General features: G+C 43.4%; 1 protein-coding gene across 1 annotated transcript in view; it reads left to right on the forward strand.

Annotated features, from left to right (window-relative positions):
- Nucleotides 1–23420, forward strand: part of lmbrd1 (LMBR1 domain containing 1) — a 221685-nt gene that overhangs the window by 174192 nt on the left and 24073 nt on the right. Inside the window, exon 14 of the mRNA XM_080191977.1 lies at nt 13395–13479. Coding sequence (XP_080048103.1) covers nt 13395–13479 — 85 coding nt within the window. The remainder of the gene's footprint in view (nt 1–13394; nt 13480–23420) is intronic.

Consider the following 23420-nt stretch of genomic DNA (forward strand, 5'->3'; position numbering starts at 1 on the left):
CATCTTCATCTATGACATGGTGAAGGCTCCAGAGAAGATGCCATAGCTTCTCCGCTCTGGGAAGTACTGGACGATGAAGGGTACTCTGTCCATCGTGTCCCATGTTGGTCTTTTGAGGAGGTTGGTGCGATTTTTCGCTGTGGTGTGTTGGGACTGCTGATCGATGAGTCAAGCGCCATATCCTGTTCTTTCAGCGTCTGGACGTGTCTGTTACGATCCTCCTCATCTGAGCAGATCCTGTGTATATGGAGGCCTTGTCCATAGGGGAATGGCTTCTTTAACATATTTAGAATGGAAGCTGGAGAAGTGGAGCATTGTGAGGTGATCCATGGATGAATGAACACCACTTGACAATCACCAGGCAGGAGTGTTCTGTTCCTGTTGGGGAACACTTCAGCAGTTACAGGTATTCAGTCTCTGATCTTCGGGAAGACGGCCTTCATGACAATGCAGAATCGCTGAGCAAAAACTGATAGCAAAGTTTTGCACACAAGGGCAGCCTCAACCAGGATGTTGGGTTCACGTCACATTATCTGTAACTGCCACAACTTGCCTGGGCTTGCAAAATCTCACTAACTGTCCTGGTTGGAGACAATACATATCTCTTTTTAATGTGTGCTTAACCCTCTCTCCACTTATGTTGTCTGTACCTTTAAGACTCGATTACCTGTAAAGAGTCACATTCCAATCATTATCTTGTAAATTGAGTTTGTGTCTTTATATGCCCTGTTTGTGACCAGAACTCCCACTCACCTGATGAAGGGGCAGTGCTCTGATAGCTTGTGGCTTGTGCTACCAAGTAAACCTGTTGGACTTTAACTTGGTGCTGTGAGACCTTTTACTGTGCTTACTCCAGTCCAATACCTGAAACTCCACATATTGGCCAACCAGCATCCTTTCAGTGGCTGCTGGCATTTCCACTGTGCAGCTGTGGAACTCGCAGGATGATGTGGATGTGCTGGCGTTGGACTGGGGTTAACACAGTAAAAAGTCTGACAACACCAGGTTTAAGTCCAACTGATTTATTTGATAATAAACTCACAAGTTTTCGAGATATCCCTCTTCAGGTGAATGAGAACTCTCCATTCACCTGAAGAAGAGGGAAACCTCAAAAGCTTGTGAGTTTACTATCAAATAAATCAGTTGGCCTTAAACCTGGTGTTGTCAGACTTTTTACTGAATTTGCAGGATGTCATGAGACACAACCTAAAGTAATGGTAAATCTTGCAAAAAGGACGAAGGCCTTTTATAATAGGTGTTCACTCAAGCCGTGCTGTTGGCCCTGCTGGGTATGATTTTCAAAATGATGTTGACCTGCTGGAGAGATTTCAGGGAAAACCTGAAGCCCTAAATTATGAAGAAAGATTGTTTAACTTAATTTATTTTCATTACAGGAGGTTGGGGTCAGGGTTGGTGTCTTCCTAACACTGAGAACCACAGATAATGTAACTGTAAAGCATATTTAATTTTGAGCTAAGCATGCATAACTGATGTTTAAAATTAACAACCCTCAGGTGAGAGTAAATAAGTTCATGTTACATTGATGCATGCACCCCTGTGGACATGGGCAGACTGCCAGCAAAAGCATTTAATGTCATTAGTTAATTCCTTGGATAAGAGATTTGGTTATAAATAAGACTGTAGTTCATAGGGACAAGTATAGACTGATGATTGAAGGATTGCAACCACCTAAATTCCTTTGAACAACTAAAGGCTAGGAATAGAAAGAGAGTGCAGCTCAACACGTGGTGAAACAGCTGGTGTAGGAGGGAGGGTTTCAGATATCTGGACCATTGGAGTCTCTTCAGGAGCAGATGAGACCTGTACAAGAAGGACGGGTTGCATCTGAACAGGAAGGACGTAAATATTCTGGCCAGGAGGTTTGCTAGTGTCACATAAGAGGATTTAAACTAGTTTGGCAGAGGGGTGGGAACCAAAGCAAAAGTGAATTAGTTGAAGGGGAACCAGAGAATAGGGCCAGTAAGGCCAAGAGAAACAACAGGCAGGGTAGGATTGCTAATCAAAGAGGTGGACTGAAGTGCATCTGATCGAGTTTTTCGAGGAAGTGATGAAGATGATTGATGAGGGTAGGGCAGTAGATGTTGTTTACATGGACTTCAGTAAGGCCTTTGACAAGGTCCCTCTTGGCAAACTGGTGCAGAAGATGAAGTCGCGTGGGATCAGAGGTGAGTTGGCAATGTGGATACAAAGCTGGCTTGGTCAAGGAAGACAGAGGGTAGCAGTAGAAGGGTGCTTTTCTGAATGGAGAGCTGTGACAAGTGGCGTTCCTCGGGGATCAGTGCTGCGACCTTTGCTGTTTGTAATATATATAAAAAATGATTTGGAAGAAAATGTAACTGGTTTGATTAGTAAATTTACAGACGACACAAAGGTTGGTGGATTTGCGGATAGCAATGAGGACCATCAGAAGATACATCAGGATGTAGATCAGTTGGAGACTTGGGCGGAGAGGTGGCAGATGGAGTTTAATCCAGACAAATATGAGGTAATGCATTTTGGAAGGTCTAATACAGATAGGAAATATACAATAAATGGCAGAACCCTTAAAAGAACATAAGAACATAAGAAATAGGAGCAGGAGTATTGATAGGCAAAGGGATCTGGGTGTACAGGTACACAGGTCACTGAAAGTAGCAATACAGGTGGAGAAGGTAGTCAAAAAGCATGCAGCATGTTTGCCTTTATCGGCCAGGGCATTGAGTTCAAAAATTGGCAAGTCATGTTGCAGCTTTATAGAACCGTAGTTAGGCCACACTTGGAATGTAGTGTTCAGTTCTGGTCAGCACAGTATCAGAAGGATATGGAGGCTTTGGAGAGGGTACAGAAAAGATTTACTAGGATGTTGCCTGGCATGGAGGGCATTAGCTATCAGGAGAGGTTGAAGAAACTTAGTTTGTTCTCACTGGAACCATGGAGGTTGAGGGGCGACCTGATAGAAGTCTACAAGGTTATGAGAGGCATAGACAGTATGGATAGTCAGTAGCTTTTTCCCAGGGTGGAAAGGTCAGTTATTAAGGGGCACAGGTTTAAGGTGCAAAAGGGCAAGTTTAAAGAAGATGTGTGAGGCAGATTTTTTTACACAGAACGTAGTGGGTGCCTGGAACTCGTTGCTGGGGGAGGTAGTGGAAGCGGATACGGTAGTGACTTTTAAGGATCGTCTTGACAAATACATCAGGATGGGAATAGAGGGATATGGTCCCCGGAAGGGTAGGGAGTTTTAGTTCAGTCGGGCAGCATGGTCGCTGCAGGCTTTGAGGGCTGAAGGGCCTGTTCCTGTGCTGTAACTTTCTTTTCTTTATTCTTAGTACTGAAGGTATTCTGCCATTTGCAGATTAATAAGAAACTCTGCAAAACTTGCTCCCAGGATGCTATACAGGATAGAGTGTGGGCCACAACGTACATGGTTGAAGTAGAGTTGATAACCCTAAAGGTTTTTTCTTCTCTCTTACTTGTTAAATAGAGGAGACTAGGAACATAACCCCTTTCAAGAGTTTTGGTTTACAGCATGCTTTTTTTAAAAAGACTAATTAACATAGATTCTGGTATTTATTTGGTGGAAGTGAATTCTACACAATCAAACAGCTGTATTTAAAGTTCATTTTCAGCGAAATATCTAACGCATTTAAATTGATTGCATGTTTACAATCTTTGTGTGTTTTCAAACTTTGAGTTTCTTTAATGCAAGATAAGCAAAATTATTTCTTCTGGGTTGAGCCCCTCACTAATTTTAGCAAACCCTTCTAACTTATGTATTAGCCAACCAGACAAAAACAGTGCTGGCCATTTCACAAAATGTTTCACGGGTTTTATTGATACACAAATAATATTGGCACAAAACTTTCTGGCTCGCCAGTGTCAGATATGGGGGGTACTCCAAAGATGGGATGGGGAATCTGTTGTGCAAGTTCCCGGGTAAGGATTTACCTAGCAATTATCCAGAAGGGCTAACCTCTCTCAACGATTGTGCTGGGGCTGGAAATCATCCGCAAAGCAATTTAAATTGCTAACTTCAGATTGTTCTGCCAGATTTACACACAGTGGTATTCTGAAAAAGTTGGAAGGAAGAAAGCACTTCCAACTTAACTGTTTTAAAGACCCACACCAAGCCTCACACAGGATACCTGCAGGAGGTAGCTGTGATAGTGGATGCATTGGTAGCTGTGTGCTGGTGAGGTTCAGATTGTGAATGTTGGATATGAGCAGCACAGTGGTTAGCAATGCAGCCTCACGGCGCCAGAAACCTGAGTTCAATTCCTGGCTTGGGTCACTCTGTATGCTGTCTGCATGTTCTCCCTGTGTCTGTGTGGGTTTTCTCCCACAATCCAAAAGACGTGATGGTTAGGTGCATTGGCCATGCTAAATTCTCCCTCAGTGCACCCGAACAGGCACCAAGGATTTTCACAGTAACTTAATGTAACCCTACTTGTGACATGAATAAGTAAACTTTAAACAACACCAGGGACCCAGGTTTGATTCCAGGTTTGGGTCAGTCATTGTGTGGAGCCTGCATGTTCTCCCCGCATCTGCGTGAGTTTCCTCCAAGTGCTTTAGCTTCCTCCCACAGTCCAAAAGATGTGCTGATTAAGTGCATTAACCATGCTAAATTCTCCTTCAGTGTACCCAAACAGATGCCAGAGTATCGCCACAAGGGAATTTTCACTATATTGCAGTGTTAATGTAAGCCTACTTGTGACAGTAATAAATAACTATGAACCCTGACTGCCGGGGAGTGTTGCTGGGTAAGTGATGGGTGTGTGGTGGATTGAACAGAGTGGAAGATTGATGGTGCATTAAGTATGGGATGTTAGTTGAGGCTGTTTATATTCACCTTGGTGTGAGAGGTCATTGTACTGCTGCCATGTCTGAGGGCCAGACTCCCTGAAGACATGCTCCCACATCCACCTCGGGCTATAGTGTAAAGGCATCAGGACAGTCATGACCCGGGGGGGGGGGGGGGGTTAATAGAAGTGTGCCTTGCTGGTAATAATTGCACCTGTGCAGTTCCAAGGTGAAAGCAGCTATCAGACAGGACTCTTGCCGACCCTGCATGAATAAGGAACAGCATGTTGTGGATTTGTGTACGTACACGGTGCCACATTTGTATCGGAAGTGATGTGAATGCTTGTGGTGGCATAAGGTAGGTTTTTGTTGTGATGACTCTTTAAAATGAAGTTTACCTTTTAAGTATTATTAATTAATACGCAATGTTTTGGTTCTGATTTGTATTAACGTGAGAGCTACAAAAAGCAAAATCCTGTTGGTAATTTCTTCATCCAGGGGGGTCCTTCAATAAACTTGGTTATGGGTTACAGAGTTCCCATGGGGATCATAACAAATGGTTAAACATAGTCTGTTTAATTTAAAAACATCTATGGTTACTTGTTACAAGCACAGCAGGTTCAGTGTGATTTCACATTACTGATAGGCTCAATGTCATGCATAAAAGACAAAAAAAACAACCATTTTACAGCTGTGTTGTATTTGTTTTGATACTTCCCCTCACTTAACCTTGCCTCAAGAATGCCTGCTTCAAGGTTGTTGTGTACTTGTAGTTTTGTTGAGCTTGGGGATGGGGCTGATATTAAGACTAAAGTGCCTGCCTCTCAGCCAGATGGTGTTTGAATCCCAGAGCTGCTAGTCACACAATTGTTCTGTTGTCGTTGAAATTTTATTAATTCTAGGTCAGGCTGCTCGATAGGAAAGTGGATCATAATGTGTCTTAACTATGATGGGAGGAAAAATTGGCTTAATTTTGTTAGCTCTGCTTTAAATACACCTATTCATTTTTGTTTTAGTAAGAGTTTCATGAATGGAAATGCTGAAGTAGAAAACTGCATCAGCCAGCAGTATCCTAGGCAGAGACCTTTCCAAAGGCAAAACTCTTCAGATCTTTTTTGTTAAATGTTTGCCTTGTTCGATAGTAATATTTTATTATTTCATGGTATATGAACATCGCTGGCAACACCACTTGTTGGCGATTCTTGAGGTCTGAAGTTGCTGCCTTAAACCACAGCACTCCATGTACTGTGATACACCCACAGTGTTGTCAGGAAAAGAGTCCCAGGCTTTTGACCAAGTGATAATGAAGAAATGGTAGTTTGTTTCCTAGTCAGGATGGCCAGTGACTTGGAGGTAAACATGCAGATGATGGTGTTCCCATCCATTAGCTGTACTTGTCCTCCTAGAAAGCAGAGAGGTTGCAGCAGGTTTGGAAGGGATTGTCAAAGAAGTCCCAGCAAGCTGCTGCATACATCTTGAGGATAGCTCATGTGCAGGGCGTGAATGTTTAAGGTGTGAATGGAATAACAATCAAGCGGGCTGTTTTGTCCTGAATGGAGCTGTACTCATCCAAGCAGGTACTGCATCATACTCCTGACTTGTGCCTTGTAGAAAGTGGATAGATTTTGGAGAGTCAGGGCCAAGTTACTCATCTTAAAATTCTAATTCCCTGACCGGCTCTTGTAGCCAACGTATTTACATAACTGATCCCATTCTGCCTCTGGTCAATGGTAATGAGATGTTGATGGTATAGGATTGAGTGTTGGTAGTGCCCATGAATGTCCGTCCTTTTGGAGGTAGTCAATACCTAGCACTTCAGTGGCACAAATGTTACTTACCACTTAATCCTAGCCTGAGTGTTTTCCAGATCTTGTTTCATGCAGAAACATACTCCTTCATTATCTCAGGAATTGAGACTGAACACTCTCCAGTCACCAAAGAACAACCCTACTTCTAATCTTAAGATGGAGGGCAGCTCATTTATGAAGCAGCTGAAGATAGTTACGTCTCGGAATCCTGCAACAATGTCCCGGGGCTGAGCTGATTAATCATAGAATCCTTACAATGCAGAAGGAAGCCATTCACTCCATGGAGTCTGCATCGACCCTCCAAATGAGCACTCTCCCTGGGCCCTATCCTTGTTACCCTGTGAATTTACCAGGGCCAATCCATCCGCTGATCTGCACATCGTTTGGAGTGTGGGAGGAAACCAGAACACCCAGAGGAAACCTACACACACACAGGGAGAACGTGCAAACTTTGCACAGTTCGGAATGAAATCTGGGGCCCCTGGCACTATGAGGCAGCAGTGCTAACCACTGTGCCACCCAACAACCACAATCATCTTCCTTTGTGCTTGGTATGACTCCAGTCAAAGAAGGATTTTCTCCCAATCCCCTGCATATTGCAGTGCTCAGTCTGATGACTACACCTGCAAGAACATCTGTAATGGATATACATTTACTTTGCTGTCTCTTAAATCGGGGCAATTTTCAAATAGTAAATGGACTTTTGCATCAGTGGACATGCTGTTCTATGAAAAAATGTAGCATTGAACTAAATTGGACATGTATGCGAGTAAAACACTGAGTGCTGAAACTGTTTAGTAAAGTTGATCTTCCAAATCTCCCTTCACTGATCCTCAATCTAATTTGCAGCCAAAATTTCTTCAGTCATTTTGATCACAATTATGTGGTCTATGCTGGATTAGATTGCAAAAGGTCTCTGTTGGGGAATATGCATGTGAGAGTGACTGGCTGATTCTTCTATGATACTAGCTGTACTGATGAATTCTGACAATGCAGACCATTGGGCCCCAGATAGAGGGTGGGCAAAAACAAGAAATAATTTGAATGCACGCAAAAAGTACACAGTGACTGATGGATAAGAGAACTAATTTTTCCAAACTGCATGTCCAATGCAGCACTAGCTTTCACGGTTTACATATATAAGAACAAACACTTGCAGGGGTCTCTTTTGACAACAACTTCCAAACCTGTGACCTCCACAACCTAGAAGGGCAAGGGTGGCAAACTGTGGGTGCACTTACATCATTTGGACTGCAACGGTTCACAAGAGTGGCACAGTGGCAAACACTGCTGCCTCACAGCACATGGCACCCTGGTTCAATTCCAGCCTTGGGCCACTGTCTGCGTGCAATATGCACATTCTCCCTGTGTCTGTGTGGGTTTCCTCTGGGTGCTCTGGTTTCTTCCCACACTCCAAAGATTATGCAGGTTAGGTTGATTGGCCATGCTAAATTTCCCCCAGTGTCAGGGGGATTAGCCAGGTGAATACGTAGGATTACACGAAAAGGGCCTGGGTGGGATTGTGATTGGTGCAGTCTTGATGGCCCAAATGACCTCTTTCTGCATTGTAGGGATTCTATGATTCTACAAAGGCAGTGCACCACACCTTTAAGGGAAATAAAATGAAATTTGTATTGAAGTCCAGAATATTCTTACCTAGCACCCTGTGTATAAATGTTACATATCTCAGCATGACATTCACAGATCTGTCCATCTTGACAATCAACCAATTCCCCACAGCAGTTGATTACCTGTTATTTTCTTGTCACCTTCAACCCTTTTCCCATCCAGATAAACATCAAATTATTCTCAAAAGTGTTATTAAAATATTAACTGCTTTTTTTCTGAAAATGTCTTGTTTGGCAGCATTGTGACACAGTACAGTGGTTAGCACTGTTGCCTCCCCGTGCGAGGGATGCAGGGTCAATTCCAGCCTTGGGTTGCGGTCTGTGTGGGGTTTGCATATTCTCATCATGTCTGCGTGAGTTTCTTTCAGGTGCTCCAGTTTCCTTTCTCACTCCAAAAATGTGCAGATTAGGTGGATTGGCCATGATATATGTGTGGGATTACAGGGTGAGAGGAGGGCCCAGATGTGATGCTCTTTCAGGGAGTTGGTGCAGACTCAATGGGCCGGATGAATCTCATTATGCACAGTAGGGATTCTGTGCATTTCCATGGCCTGATTCTTATTTATGTAGAGGGAAAGAGGGAGGGAACAAAGGGGAGAAATTCCTTCTAATCTGAAGCCAAGCTTAAGTGTCATTTAATTTTGGCTTGATTAATCTAGCGCTGACCATTCAAGTTAAATTATTTACTTGTGTCTTTGGCATTGCTCTTGTGGCTGATGTTCACTCGGGGTAGATACCAATTTGTCCTTTCTCTTAATTTAATACTGTAATACCTAATGAATCAATGGCAGTGACCTGTTATTTGAAATTCTGTGGTTAAAACTGTAGTTTTAAAGGACTTGTACACTAGAATTCAAGTGCTATCATACAAATTAGGAGCAGAAGTAGGCCATTCAGTCCTTCGAGCCTGCTCCACCATTCAATATGATCATGGCTGACCCTCAATCTCATCATAGAATCATAATAGAATCCCTATAGTGAAGAAGGAAGCCATGCAGCCCTTTTGAGCCTGCACTGACAACAATCCACCCAGGACTTTGCACCATAACCTCACTCACTTACCCTAGCTAATCTCCTGACACTAAGGGGCAATTTACCATGGCCAGTTCATCTAACCTGTACATCTTTGGTCTCAATGCCATATTGCCACTTTCTCCCCATATCCCTTGGTGCCATTAAAATCTAAATTAATTATCTATCTCTTTCCTGAATGCATTCAGTGACTTGGACCCACAGCCTTCCGTGGTAGAGAATTCTACAAGTTCATTACCCTCTGAGTAAAGAAATTTTACCTCCTATCATATGACCTGTACCCTGAGACCATGTTCCCCAACTTGGCAAAAACATCCACCAAAGAACAAAGAAAATTACAGCACAGGAACAGGCCCTTTGGCCTTCCAAGCCTGCACTGACCATGCTGCCTGAATGAACTAAAACCCCCTACCCTCCCAGAGACTGTATCCCTCTATTCCCATCCTACTCATGTATTTGTCCAGACGCCCTTAAAACTCACTGTAGTATCTGCTTCCACTACCTCCCTCGGCAGCGAATTCAGGCACCCAAAACACACTTTTTAAAAAAAAACTTGCTTCGTACATCTTTAAACCTTTCCCCTTGCACTTAAACCTGTGCCCCCCAGTAATTGATTCTTCCACTCGGGGTGGGGGGGGGGGTCTTCAGACTGTCCATTCTGTCCATGCCCCTCATAATCTTGCAGACTTCTATCAGGTTGCCCCTCAACCTCCGTCGTTCCAGTGAGAACAAACCAAGTTTCTCCAACCTCTCCTCGTAGCTAATGTCCTCCATAACAGGCAACATCCTGGTAAATTTTTTCTGTACCATTTTCTGAAGATTCCCTGCATCTAGTCTGTCTAGCTTTGTTAGAGTTTTATACATTTCTATCAGAAACAATCTATTCTACCAGAAAGCCTGTTTTATATTCATTAGAGATAGCTTAAGTCAAGGGAAAAGATTTTGTTTTAAATCCAAATTGTGAACGTGAACTACTTGTATCCTGCCTCATGACAGGCTACTCTTGGAATCTGAATTTGTACACTAAGCAGTGGAACTAATTATATTACACAGAGAAAGTATCAAATGTACTGTTAATACAAGAAAATTGCTAGGAAATATTAACTTTTCTAATTGCATGAAAATTATGAATTTTTGAGTATGCTAATAAATGGCTAAGTGATTCATTAAGATTTTAATATTTTTATAAATGAGAAGAATTAATTGAATTTAATTAAGTTGCCTAATGTACAAAATTTGTCATTTAGTGTGAACTCAATCCAATCTTCCCTCTTCAAAATTAAACATAAGTTGCAGCTTAATTGAAGGCTGCTTTCTTTGAGAAAATGTCTTCTACTTTATGGCCTTCTTTTGAAATACTTGTTTCTACCAATTTTCTTTATTTGATTTTTTTAAAATTTTTTCATGTATTTGGTGATAAATTGAATAAGATATGATGCCATTATTATGCTAGAGTGTCACTAATATCTTTAGAAGTCTTGTCATTCTTCTGGATTTTTTTTTCTCCATATGCAAGCCTCATTTTTAATAGACAGGGACAAATTGGTTGGATCTGCCATTGTTTCGACCAGTTTTAAATGATCTTGCATGTTGTCTTAATTATTTTATCAGGGCAGTTATTAATCAAATCATTGACTGCCAGCTGAAATTTCCCTTACTGCCTAGATATAATTAAATCCTAATTTTCATCACAGCCTGGTAAACGAGTGATAGTGTCAACCAGGAGCAATGTTTGCAAGGTTTTATTGAGGTACAGCATCACTCTTAAATAAAGCAATCTGCCACAGAAGCTAAGAAGTGCATCTTCTGTCAACGTTATCACATCATTAAATCTTGTGAGTTAGTGATAAATGAACATTGGCAAGCCTCAAGGTCACTAGTATAGATCATTCTACTTGTAAAAAAGATTAAGTGCATTACAGGGCTTTTAAAAAATATATTAGTGCAACTTTTTTAATAAAGCTGAATTTTAATTGGTTCCAGCTACAAAAACATGCTTTGGTTTTAATTAATCTCCACTTCCCTTTTAACTGATCTGAAGTTTTATTTTTGCATTCTGTTGCAAACATTTGTTATGACTGCTTAGACATGTGCGTTCATTACTTTGCTGATGCAGTTTTGAATCTGAAGCTTCCGACACCCACTTGCAACAGAGGAATTATGTAGAGCCACAAATCAATTGAACAGTAGAATTGGTTTGTATTTTCTCTTGCCAAGTGCTGGTATGAACACTGGGCTGTAACTTCTGATGGAGTGGCTATTGAGTTGGATTGCTCTTCCACTCAAAAGTTCTTGTCTTAAAATTTTGGTGTCCTATTCTGCTTGGCCTTCTGACTCTGGTATTTGGTTGGGGGAGGAGGCCCTTGTGTGAGATGGGATGGAGGTAAGGGTGGGTTTGGGCCAGGTTTGGGAGGAATTGTGAGATTCAGGCCTGGCGGGGGTGGGGAGTGTCCCCATCACATGGAAGGGTTATTGGTTGTGCTTGTGGGTAGAACCTTAGAGAGTGGGAGGCTCATAAAATCCCTGCAGTGCATAAGGCGGCCATTTTGCCCATTGAGTCTGCACCGACAACAATACCATCCAGGACCCATTCCCATTATCCCATGTATTTATCCTGCTAACCTCCCTGATACTATGGGGCAACTGAGCATGGCCTGTTAACCTAACTTGCACATCTTTGGACAGGAGGAAACCGGAGCACCTAGAAGAAACCCATGCAGCCACAGGAAGAATGCACAAACTCCACACAGACAGTGACACAAGGCTGGAATTGAATGTGGATCCCTGGCGCTGTGAGGCAGCAGTGCTAACCACTGTGCCACCATGTCACGTTACTCAGAAGTTAGAAGTGGTTTTAATTCTTCTGCTTTTTTCTGGATAACATCCAAAGTTTGTCATTTAAATTGCATTTTAGGGTGGCTTCCAGTGCAGGACAATTGCTCAAGGGTTGATTGCACTTTTGGGCAATTACTTTGTACACCCTTACTTGTGAACCTCTGGGGTTAGGGTGGAGGAGTGTTCCCAGTGCCACCTTGGGGTACTCCCACCTGAATACAATGTCCTGGAACTTTATGGTACACTCCATGGGGTTGAATGACCATTTTCTGTGTTACAAATGTCTGTGGATTCCTTGATCTTTAGAAAAATTAACCATTATTATGAAAATAGCCAATCTGACCTATCTAAATGTAAAATAGTCCAATTACGTACATTTAAAAACAAAAATGAAAGTTGGGTGTTTGTACGGTGAAAAATATTGTTTTTCCAAAGATAGGAGTTAGAAACCTTATGTGTTTAATGTGGTACCCAAGTGTTTGAACATATTGACATTCGTTCATCCCCAAGTTGATTCTCTTCAGCGGATCAAAGGCCTAAAATTATTCATTCGGTTCGAAGTTGAGAGTTTTCTAAATCGCTTCTATACAGGGACAGTGAGACTTCAGTACATTTTTGGATGTACCTCACTGTGAGGTGAGATGAAGATGTAACTGAGTTGATCAGAAATAATTATTGTAAAATGGATCAGAATCTTTCAAAGTACAAATTATTGAACTGGCTCATATTTTAAATGTACTGTAAACTGATTAGAGTAAGACAAAAGACAGTTGCAGATTTACATTCATTCTTTTTGTTGAAGCTAGTAAGTGGGAAAGCTTCAGCCATTACAGAGATGCTGTTGCTATTTGGTTTGCTTTTTCATCCTTAAGTTGTCACGGCTGATTATTGATGTTTCTATTTCTACCATTTTTAAAATGGGATGTAATGGGAAAAAGTTTTTCTATTGTCTGAAATCCTTGTTTTGAGCACAGAGCTCAGTTGACTTGACATGTTGCGTAAGCTATTTAAGTGAACTCTTAAACTGGCATATTAATAATATCATCTGTCCATGAAAAATAGTTCTGAGGAATTGAGCCACAGACCATTCCTATTGGAACAAGGTTTCGTAAAATAGGAGGAATAGTTTACATAAGACTTGATGAAAAAGAAAATCTACTGCCTGAGGGTCTTGACCTAATTAAGCAGGTTGGAGAATTACAGAAATTACGTTTGTGAGAGTGTAAGGCAGGTAAGCTTTATACAAACTCATTAATAGCATTTGTATTTTTGTATGTGTATATTTTTCCAGGTCAACCACACTTCCTTTGACTTGAGGCAAGAGAATCCAAATGCAACTTGGGTGACAAAGATGTGTGATGCAAAGGCACCTGAAGGTGAGTTGATACACAGAAATGTAGAAGGTAGGAGCAGGAGAAGGCCATTTGGCCCTTCGAGCCTGCTCCAACATTCATCATAATCATGGTTGATTGCCCAACTCAATAGCCTCCTCCTGTTTTTTCCCCATAACATTTGATCCCATTCGCCCCCAAGTGCTACATTTAGCTGCCTCTTGAATACATTCAACGTTTTGGCACCAACTACTCCCTATAGTAATGACTTCCACAGATTCACCACTTTTTGGGTGAAGAAATGTCTCCTCATTTCCATCCTAAATTTCTTGCAGATAATTATGCAGTTTTACTTTATTTAGCCTTTTGGTAGTCTAACTTGAAGAGCTTATATTAAAGCCAAAATACCGTATAAAACCTATTGCCAATAGAATATTTTCTGAACTAGTACACTTTGCTATAGCTGACGTTTATAAACATTTTCCTGTCTACTTCTAAAATGTGTTTTTCAGTCATTGTTTTTTTTTGTGTGTGTATGTATCTTTTGGTACTTATTCCCAATCAAAAGTTCAGTCCAAAGTAACTGGCATTATTATCATCAATTTCGCAATCTGCAGCACTTAATCATTCGTGATTAGTAACATCGTCGCATCCACATCGAGTTCAACGGGGCCCAGGAATTGGATGGGTAACGGAGAGGGAGTTTGGAGATTGAAAGAAGAAATGGGGAAGGAGTTTAGACCCTGATACTGGAGCTGGTGGGAGATTTTAGACTAAGACTGGGAGTGGAAGGGGAAAAGAAAGATCAGACCCTGGGATCTGAGGGTGGTCAATGTTGCTGCTTAGGCCAACATTTATTGCCTAATTTTCTTGAAAAGTTGGTTGTGAGCTACCTTCTTGAACCAATGCAGTCCACATACTGTAAGTACACCCACAGTACCGCGAGGAAGGGTGATCCAGGATTTATTCCCAAAGACAGTGAAGGAACAGTGGTCTATTCCCATGGCAGAATGGGATTGGCTCAGAGGGGAACTTCCGTGTGCTGGTATTCCCACGTGGCTGCTGCCCTCGTCCATCCAGATGGTAGTGGTCGTGGATTTGGAAAGTGCTGCCCTTTATTTATATCTGTTCGTGGGATATGGGCATCGCTGGCTGACAAGCATTTATTGCTCATCTGTAAGAATCTTGGTGAATTTCTGTCGTGCATCTTGTAAATGGTATTTTTTTTGGCTCTCAAGGGCAATTAGGGATGGGCAATATATGCTGGCCTAGCCAACAATGTTCACATCCCACAGATAGCTTTTTAAAAATTTTTCCTGTGTACTGGCTATACCGCACAATTCGATGTTCTCCCTTTCTCAGTCCAAATCATTTGTGTAAATGCTGAGTAATGGTGTTCCCAGCATTGATCCATATGAAACACCACTTCCTACCTCTGCCATTCTGAGTAAACACTGAACCCTTACTCTCTGTTTTAAACATAAGGCTCCGCAGGCTTTGCAAAGGCAGTGAGTTTGAAATGCAGGGCATCACTATGAAATGCAGGACATTATTTTAAGTCAAACAAAGCATCCATTGATATGGGAAGCGTAGTACATTATTTGTATTAAGCAAAGACAGGTTTCTAGTCTCATCATAACAGTCTGTATGTTTGCGTACTGTGAAATAAGCATAATGATCAGTCTTTGGCTTTTTCACACGAGGAATTGTTTTGGTTCCATCTTCAGGGAAATTGAGCAGCACAAGTGCAACAACAGCAATTGTGCCGTTCAGATAATGTGAATGTTATTGCTACACTCCTGGCTCCAGCTATTGTGTAGTTAGATTTTGGGCAGTATGGCCACTTGCTGCTCCTGCATTTGGGAGAATATCGAAAGCAAGCTCCTGACTGAATTGGTAATGTAATTTTAATGGATGATTAATGGATTAGTGGAGAAAAAAGTCAACCAAAGTATCACTAATTGCCTCTGTTAATTTCTTGCGGTTTCTACGATGAGCTTTGTGGACACTTTGCCAAATTTTGGGGGTTGGGGAGGAGCTGGGAGGAGGAGAGTGTTATTGCTGTCCTTTATGTGCCTTTGCTTTTTCTCTTATTCTGAATTATGTAGAAATAATATACATTTATATAGTCCCTTAGCACATTCTCAGGTCATCTGAGTACTGCAATGAATTTCTTCATTCACTGAAAGATATCTTTTACAGGACATTGAATTGCACATAGCAATTTTCCATGGGCAGAAAATGAAATATATGACTAGTTAATTTGATAGGAGGGTGTTGTCCAGGAAACTGGGAGATCGCCCTGCTCCTGGTATTAGTTCCACATCCTCTGTTAGATGGGTCTGCACTTGTAAATCATTTGATTTATTATTGCCACATATATTGATATACAGTGAAAAGTATTGTTTCTTGCAGACAAAATGTGCTGGACATAGAGAAGTAAAGGCAAGGGTATGGAATGTAGTATTACAGTCATAGATAGGGTGTAGCGGAAGATCAACTTAATATGAGGTAGGTCCATTCAAAAATCTGATGACAGCAGAGAAAAAACTGTTGTTGAATCGATTGGTATGTGACCTCAAGACTTTTTTGTACCTTTTCCCTGTCGGAAGAAGGTGGAAGAGAATATGTCCAGGGTGCTTGATTTTGCTGGCTGCTTTACCGAGGCAGCGGCAAGTGTAGACAGTCAGTGGATGGGAGGCTGGTTTGCTTCGTTCATGACCTTTGTAATTCCTTGCTGTCTTGGGCGGAGCAAGAGCCATCCCAAGCTGTGATACAACCAGAAAGAATGCTTTCTACGTTTGTATCTGTAAAAGTTGGTGAGAGTCATAGTGGACATGCCAAATTTCCTTAGCCTTCTGAGAAAGCAGAGGCCTTAGTGGACTGTAATACACTGATTTCTACAAAAGCTTTAGGGCAACAGTGGAGTGGAGGGGAGTGGGTAGAAACATTAGGTGAGAAGCAAGAAGTTGCAAATGTCTTGAGAGATGAGGAAGGGAAGTCAGCACAAAGAGAACAGCTACAGGAGAAGGGAACAAGGGGGAATAGGCTTAAAGGAAAGGAAGTAAGGGAATGGCGGGGGGGGCGGGGTGCGGTGGGTGGTGGTGGCGGGGGGGGGGCAACAATGGAAAAGTGACTGGTCAAAAACAGGAGGGAGAGGAAGGGATGCGGCCTGTAGTTTTTGGACCCGATTTTCCCATTTTCATTCTAAATGCTGATTCTGGGTGTTGTACAGATCCGACTTAGAAATCCGTTTTCAGGTGCCCCCCCATAGGCTCTCAGCCATCTCCAGTCCAATTCATGCTGTGGGCAGGGCTTAGCGCTGCCAGAACGATCGGGGCTCTGAACTGCGCATGCACAGTTAGAAAAAAATTGGGGAAAGCACGCCCGTGTCAGATCGCTCCTGAGCTGGAGAAAGCGGCCCGGGAGCTAAAAGCGGGACCGAGGGTGTAAGACAGATCTCTTTGAGGGCGGTGGTAGTGGTGCGGGGTGGGGGGGGGTGGTTTGCTGTAGGAGGGTCTGCTGCCACTCTGCAGGTGATTGGTGGGAGGAGGGGACTTGGGGCAGGGGGGGCAGTGACGTGTGTGGGTAGTCGGGGTGGATAAGGGGGACACACGCACATCACTACCCCCCCAACCACTCAGACCAGTCGCCATCCCTGCTCCCTTCCTCCACCAATTGCCTGTAGAGTGGCAGCGGACCCCCCTGTACCCGCACCAGAGATCCATCTGATCCTCCTCTTTCCCACACCCCCCCCCCCCCCCCCCCCCAAAGACAACGATCTGGCCTCACTTTCCCCCTCCCCTCCAGAAGTTCATCTGACCTGCCTCCTCCCTCCCTCCCCCCACCACCAGGCAACAATCAGCCTTCACCCCTGCCAGAGATACATCTGACCCTCCTCCTCCTCGCACCCAAACCAGACAGTGATCTGACCTGCCTCCACCCCCACCTTCTCTCCCACCTGCCCCCACTCCCACCTGCCCCCTCTCCCACCTGCCTCCACCTGCCCCCTCTCCCACCCCTGATCTGAGTCAGAGAGCCATTGGAATCACTGAATGCACTCTTCAGAGGCTGGAACACCCGACTCAGACTTTTATTCAGCACATCTGTAAAAGCGGATTGATAAATGCAGTGGTAAAGGGGGAAATGCTGACAGAGTTGGGCGGGCAGTTCATTAATTCAATTTAAATACCTGCAAATGCATTTAAATCGTCGTTGTGCCCGATTTGGGCGTGGAATGGATCCTCACCATTCGCGGGTCTCGGTAAAGTGGCGATCTGCGCGGACTCGGATGCAGATTGCAATAATGGTCTCACACCCAACGTTACCACGATTTCGTGCCCATTTGTGGGTAAAATCAGGCCCTTTGACACCTCGCTTCCAGGAATATCACCCACCACCTCACACCCAAAAGGATAAAGGAAGCAGAAGAGAACAAAGAAGAAAGGGAGAGAGAAGCATCAGTACAAAAAGAGATAGAGAGACATATGATGTCAAAAGCTGTCTGCTACTGAGCCTTCCCACTATTGGAGATGATACAATAAGAGTCACACATACTTGCATTCAGCTCATTACAATCAACACAACTAAAACATAATACAATCCAAATGTAATCCAAATGATTGAGGTGAGGAGGAAAAATGTTTGGGCACAAAAGACTCTTAATATCTTTGGGGCAGCTTTAGCAATGCAGGAGACCTGCCAGTTCTGTTTGAAGTCAGGCACAATAGAACAGATGAGATCCACTGAAAAAGTCTTAAGGTATATTGTGGCAGCGGTTGGTTGCAACTGCAAGAGATCTGAAGAAATTATATTTTTAGTATCTTTCATGGCATGGGGGAGATTATGGTGTATTGATTCAGCCACTGCATTAGGAGGCAAATGAAAATTGTGTACATTAACAGTATGTTCCCTGAAAGCTATTTGTTGTGGAGTAAAGTCATCAGAAAATGAAGGTGGAAATGCGATCAATGAGCAAGAATGTGAACTCAGAACATGGTGGGAGTGAAAACTGAGCCCTGGGGAACCCTAAATTGTTTGGAAAAAGTAGGAGGAAAGTCATCAAGTATGGCATGGAGAAAGCAGTTTGAAACAGCTAATTTGAGACTGCCAGAAAAGGAGTCTTTTACGGGAGGTCATTTGATGAAAACTTGTTTGAAATTGCAGTGTCAGACCCTGCCCAAGGCAATAACAGATGTGATTAACATGGGCATAAAGATCAGCACTGGAATAGTCAGACTATTCACAAAGTGGCAATGGCAAAGTGATTTTTTTTTTGAAGAGGATCACAAAAGAGGTCAAAATTTTTAAGTATCCATGCAGTTTATTATTTTAAATCAAATGGTGCGTGTTTTAGTTGTTTTGGTTGTAATGAGCTAATTGCAAATATGCGTGACTCTTACTGTACCTTGCCCAATAGTGGGAAGGCTCGGTAGCAGACAGCTTTTGGCATCATATGTCTCTCTATCTCTTTTTGTATTGATGCTGCTCTCTCCCTTTCTTCTTTGTTCTCTTCTGCTTCCTTTATCCTTTTGGGTGTGAGGTTGTGGGTGACGTTTCTGAAAGTGAGGCACAAAAGACGACAGGCTGCATCCCTTCCTCTCCCTCCTGTTTTTGACCAGTCACTCTTCCACTGTTGCCACCCACATCCCCTGCCATTCTCTTCCTTTCTTTCCTTTACACCTGTTTCCTTTTGTTCCCTTCTCCTGTAGCTGTTCTGACTCCCCTTCCTCATCTCTCAAGACATTTGTAACTTCCCACTTCTCACCTAATGTTTCTACCCCACCCCCCTCTACTCCACTGTTGACCTAAAGCTTTTTTAGAAATTAGTGTTTGTCTCCCTTATCACCCTTCATATATTTGATAACTATTATTTTTAAGGTGCCAGGAAAGCCTTAAAAATGGGAATGCGGGTTTCCTTTGTGCTGGAAAATTGCAAACCTGTAAGCTAATCAGAGGCAGTATACCCAGGCACAGAAAAGAGCAGGCCCAGGAGAGAATGTTGTTGGGTCAGGGTGGCAGGCGAGTTCTCAGTAAAGCAAGGACACGAAAAGCAGTAAAAGAAATTAAGGAGCTGGAGCGGGCAATAGATTCAGGACCAGGAAATTGGGAAGGGAGGGAAGGTCTGCAGGGAGCAAGTTAGAAGTAAGCAGAAGAGGCCTATTCAATTAAAATGATCAGAGTAGGAAGGCCCAGGAGATGCCTTGTGGCAGCAAGAGAGAGTACAGAGTTAAATAAAAACATGAATTTAAAATGAAACTGCAGTGTGCTGTTTCTCTTCACATTTACCTCTCTCTGTTGTTCTTACAGGCCCAGCCTTGTCTATCTGGTGTTCACTTTCCTCCACCCTAGCACTTACGTTTTTGTCCTCTTAACCGTCTTGTATTGTAAAACTAAATTCTACTGTTCTCTCTCACTTCTTGTCCTGCCCTTGTCCTTTTTTGGATGGCAGGTGTTGTAAGAGCGAAGGCAACGTGAGTTCACAAAGTAATAGATGGATTTTAGGTTGTTCTGGATTAGAGGCCACCTGGTATCTGAGGAACCAAGACCATAGTCCACATTGGTTAGTGAGAGAATTCAGTCGAGACTTAGAACTGATAGCAGGGAGAGGGGAAGTGAGACACTGTGAGGGAATTATGCCTACAGTGGGCAGGGATTGGATGGAGATGGGAAGTACTTGATATTGGAATTAACAGTTGCTTGAGGCAAGATGTGGTAAAAGGGAAGATTGGATGGCATGGATTGTGAAGAGGGAATAGGCTACCTGAATTTGAATTTTCTGTAGAACATAGAACATAGAACATTACAGCGCAGAACAGGCCCTTCGGCCCACGATGTTGCGCCGACCAGTTACAAAAACAATGACCCACTAGCCTATACCAATCCCTTTTCGTCCATAAACCTATCCAGAGATCTCTTAAACGCCCCCAAACTAGACGCATCTACAACTGCAGCAGGCAGGGCATTCCAATCCCTCACCACCCGCTGGGTAAAGAACCTACCCCTGACATCCGTCCTGTAGCTACCCCCCCTTAATTTAAAGTCATGCCCCCTCGTGCTAGCTTTCTCCATCCGAGGAAAAAGGCTATCACTATCCACCCTATCTAAACCTCTAATCATCTTATATGTTTCAATAAGATCCCCTCTTAGCCGCCTTCTTCCCAACGAAAACAACCCTAGATCCCTCAGTCTCTCCTCATAGGACCTCCCCACCATACCAGGCAACATCCTAGTAAACCTCCTCTGCACCCTCTCCAACGCCTCCACATCCTTCTTGTAATGCGGGGACCAGAACTGCACACAGTACTCCAAGTGCGGCCGCACTAGAGTAGTGTACAGTTGCAACATTACACTGCGACTCCTAAATTCAATCCCCCTACCAATAAACGCCAAGACACCGTACGCCTTCTTGACAACCTTATCTACTTGATTCCCAACTTTCAGGGATCTATGTACACACACACCTAGATCCCTCTGTTCATCCACACTATTCAAAGTCCTCCCGTTAGCCCTATACTCGACACATCTGTTGCTCCTACCAAAGTGAATTACCTCACACTTCTCCGCATTAAATTCCATCCGCCACCTCTCGGCCCAGCTCTGCAACCTATCTAAGTCTCCCTGCAGACTATGACACCCTTCCTCACAATCTACCACACCTCCAACTTTGGTGTCATCAGCAAATTTACTAATCCACCCAACTATACCCTCATCCAGATCATTAATAAAAATTACAAACAACAGTGGCCCCAAAACAGATCCCTGAGGCACACCACTCGTAACTGCACTCCATGATGAATATTTACCATCCACCACCACCCTCTGTCTCCTATCTGATAGCCAATTCCTGATCCAACTTCCTAGATTACCCACAATCCCATACATCTGCATTTTCTGCAGAAGCCTACCATGGTGAACCTTATCGAACGCCTTACTAAAATCCATGTATACCACGTCAACTGCCTTACCCCCATCCACCTCTTTGGTCACCTTCTCAAAAAACTCAATAAGGTTAGTAAGGCACGACCTACCTGCTACAAAACCATGCTGACTATTTCTAATCAATTCATTACACTCCAAATAACTATAAATCCTATCCCTAATAATTTTTTCTAAAACCTTGCCCACAACAGAAGTAAGACTCACCGGTCTATAATTCCCGGCAAAGTCTCTGTTCCCCTTCTTAAACAATGGGACAACATTCGCTATCCTCCAATCCTCCGGGACTACACCAGAGACCAATGACGACCTGAAGATCTGAGCCAGAGGCTCTGCAATCACCTCTCTAGCCTCCCAGAGAATCCTAGGGTAGATCCCATCCGGACCAGGGGACTTATCTATTTTCAGCCCCTCAAGAATTTCCAGCACATCCTCTTTATCAACCGTAATACTGTCTATTTTACACCCCTGCAACCCAATGTCCTCCTCAGCTATATTCATGTCCCCCTGCGTGAACACCGAAGAGAAATATTGGTTCAATACTTCTCCAATCTCCTCCGGTTCCACACACAACTTCCCCCTGCTGTCTGTAACTGGCCCTAATCTTGCCCTGACCAACCTTCTGTTCTTGACATACTTATAGAACGCCTTAGGATTCTCCTTAATCCTATCAGCCAAAGTCTTCTCATGTCCTCTTTTAGCCCTTCTCAACTCACTCTTCAACTCCCTCCTAGCCAATCTAAAGCTTTCTAGTGCACTATCTGAGCCCTCCAATCTCATCCGAACATAAGCCTCCTTTTTCTTTTTAACCATCGACTCAACTCTTTTAGTGCACCACGGTTCCCTAGATCTACCAAATCCACCATGCCTGACAGGGACATACCTATCAAGGACTCGCAGTAGCTGCTCCTTGAAAAAATTCCACATTTCAGATGTTCCCAGTCCCTGTAATCCCCTAATCCAATCCATGCTTCCTAATTCACTCCTGATAGCCTCATAATCGCCCTTACCCCAGCTAAAATTGCTGACCCGAGGTTCACGCCTATCTCTTCCCATCACTAAGGTGAACGTAACCGAATTGTGGTCACTATCACCAAAATGCACACCAACTTCCAAGTCTAGCACCTGGTCTGGCTCATTTCCCAGCACCAAATCCAATATAGCCTCACCTCTAGTTGGCCTGTCTACATACTGAGACAAAAAACCTTCCTGCACGCTTTGTACAAAAATTGACCCCTCTAGCGAGCTAGAACTATAGCAACTCCAATCAATATTCGTAAAGTTAAAGTCCCCCATAACAATTACCCTATTACTTTCACTCCTAACCAGGATTGTCTCCGCAATCCTTTCCTCAACCTCTCTAGAACTTTTAGGAGGTCTATAAAAGACTCCCAACAGGGTGACCTCTCCTCTCCTATTTCTAATCTCCGCCCATACTACCTCAACTGACAAGTCCTCATCAAACTTTCTCTCCGACACTGTGATACAGTCCTTGACTAGCAATGCTACCCCACCCCCCCTTCTACCTTCTTCTCTACTCCGACTAAAGCATTTGTACCCCGGAACCTGCAACATCCATTCCTGACCCTGCTCTATCCATGTCTCAGAAATGGCCACAACATCAAAGTCCCAGGTACTGATCCACGCTGCAAGTTCATCCACTTTATTGCGAATACTCCTCGCATTAAAGTACACGCATTTCAAACCCTGCTCCGCCCCACCCCCACTATGCCGTGCCTTGCATTCCCCAACTATGCCCCCCTCACTTTCACCCCCTTTCCTCACTATCCCTCCCCCCCTCCGAATCAGTTTAAACCTTCCTGCATCGCTTTTGCAAATTTACCCCCCAGGATATTGATTCCCCTCTGGTTCAGGTGTAGACCATCCCTCTTATAGAGGTCCCACCTTCCCCAGAATGAGCCCCAATTGCTCAAGTACCTGAACCCCTCCCTCCTGCACCATCCCCTCAGCCACGAGTTCAAACTTTCCCTCTCCCTATTCCTCTCTAAACTATCCCGTGGCACAGGCAAGAGTCCAGATATAACTAC

This window comes from Carcharhinus amblyrhynchos, chromosome 7, assembly GCF_965287045.1.
Source record: "Carcharhinus amblyrhynchos chromosome 7, sCarAmb.v2.hapA, whole genome shotgun sequence".
Lineage (NCBI taxonomy): Eukaryota > Metazoa > Chordata > Chondrichthyes > Carcharhiniformes > Carcharhinidae > Carcharhinus > Carcharhinus amblyrhynchos.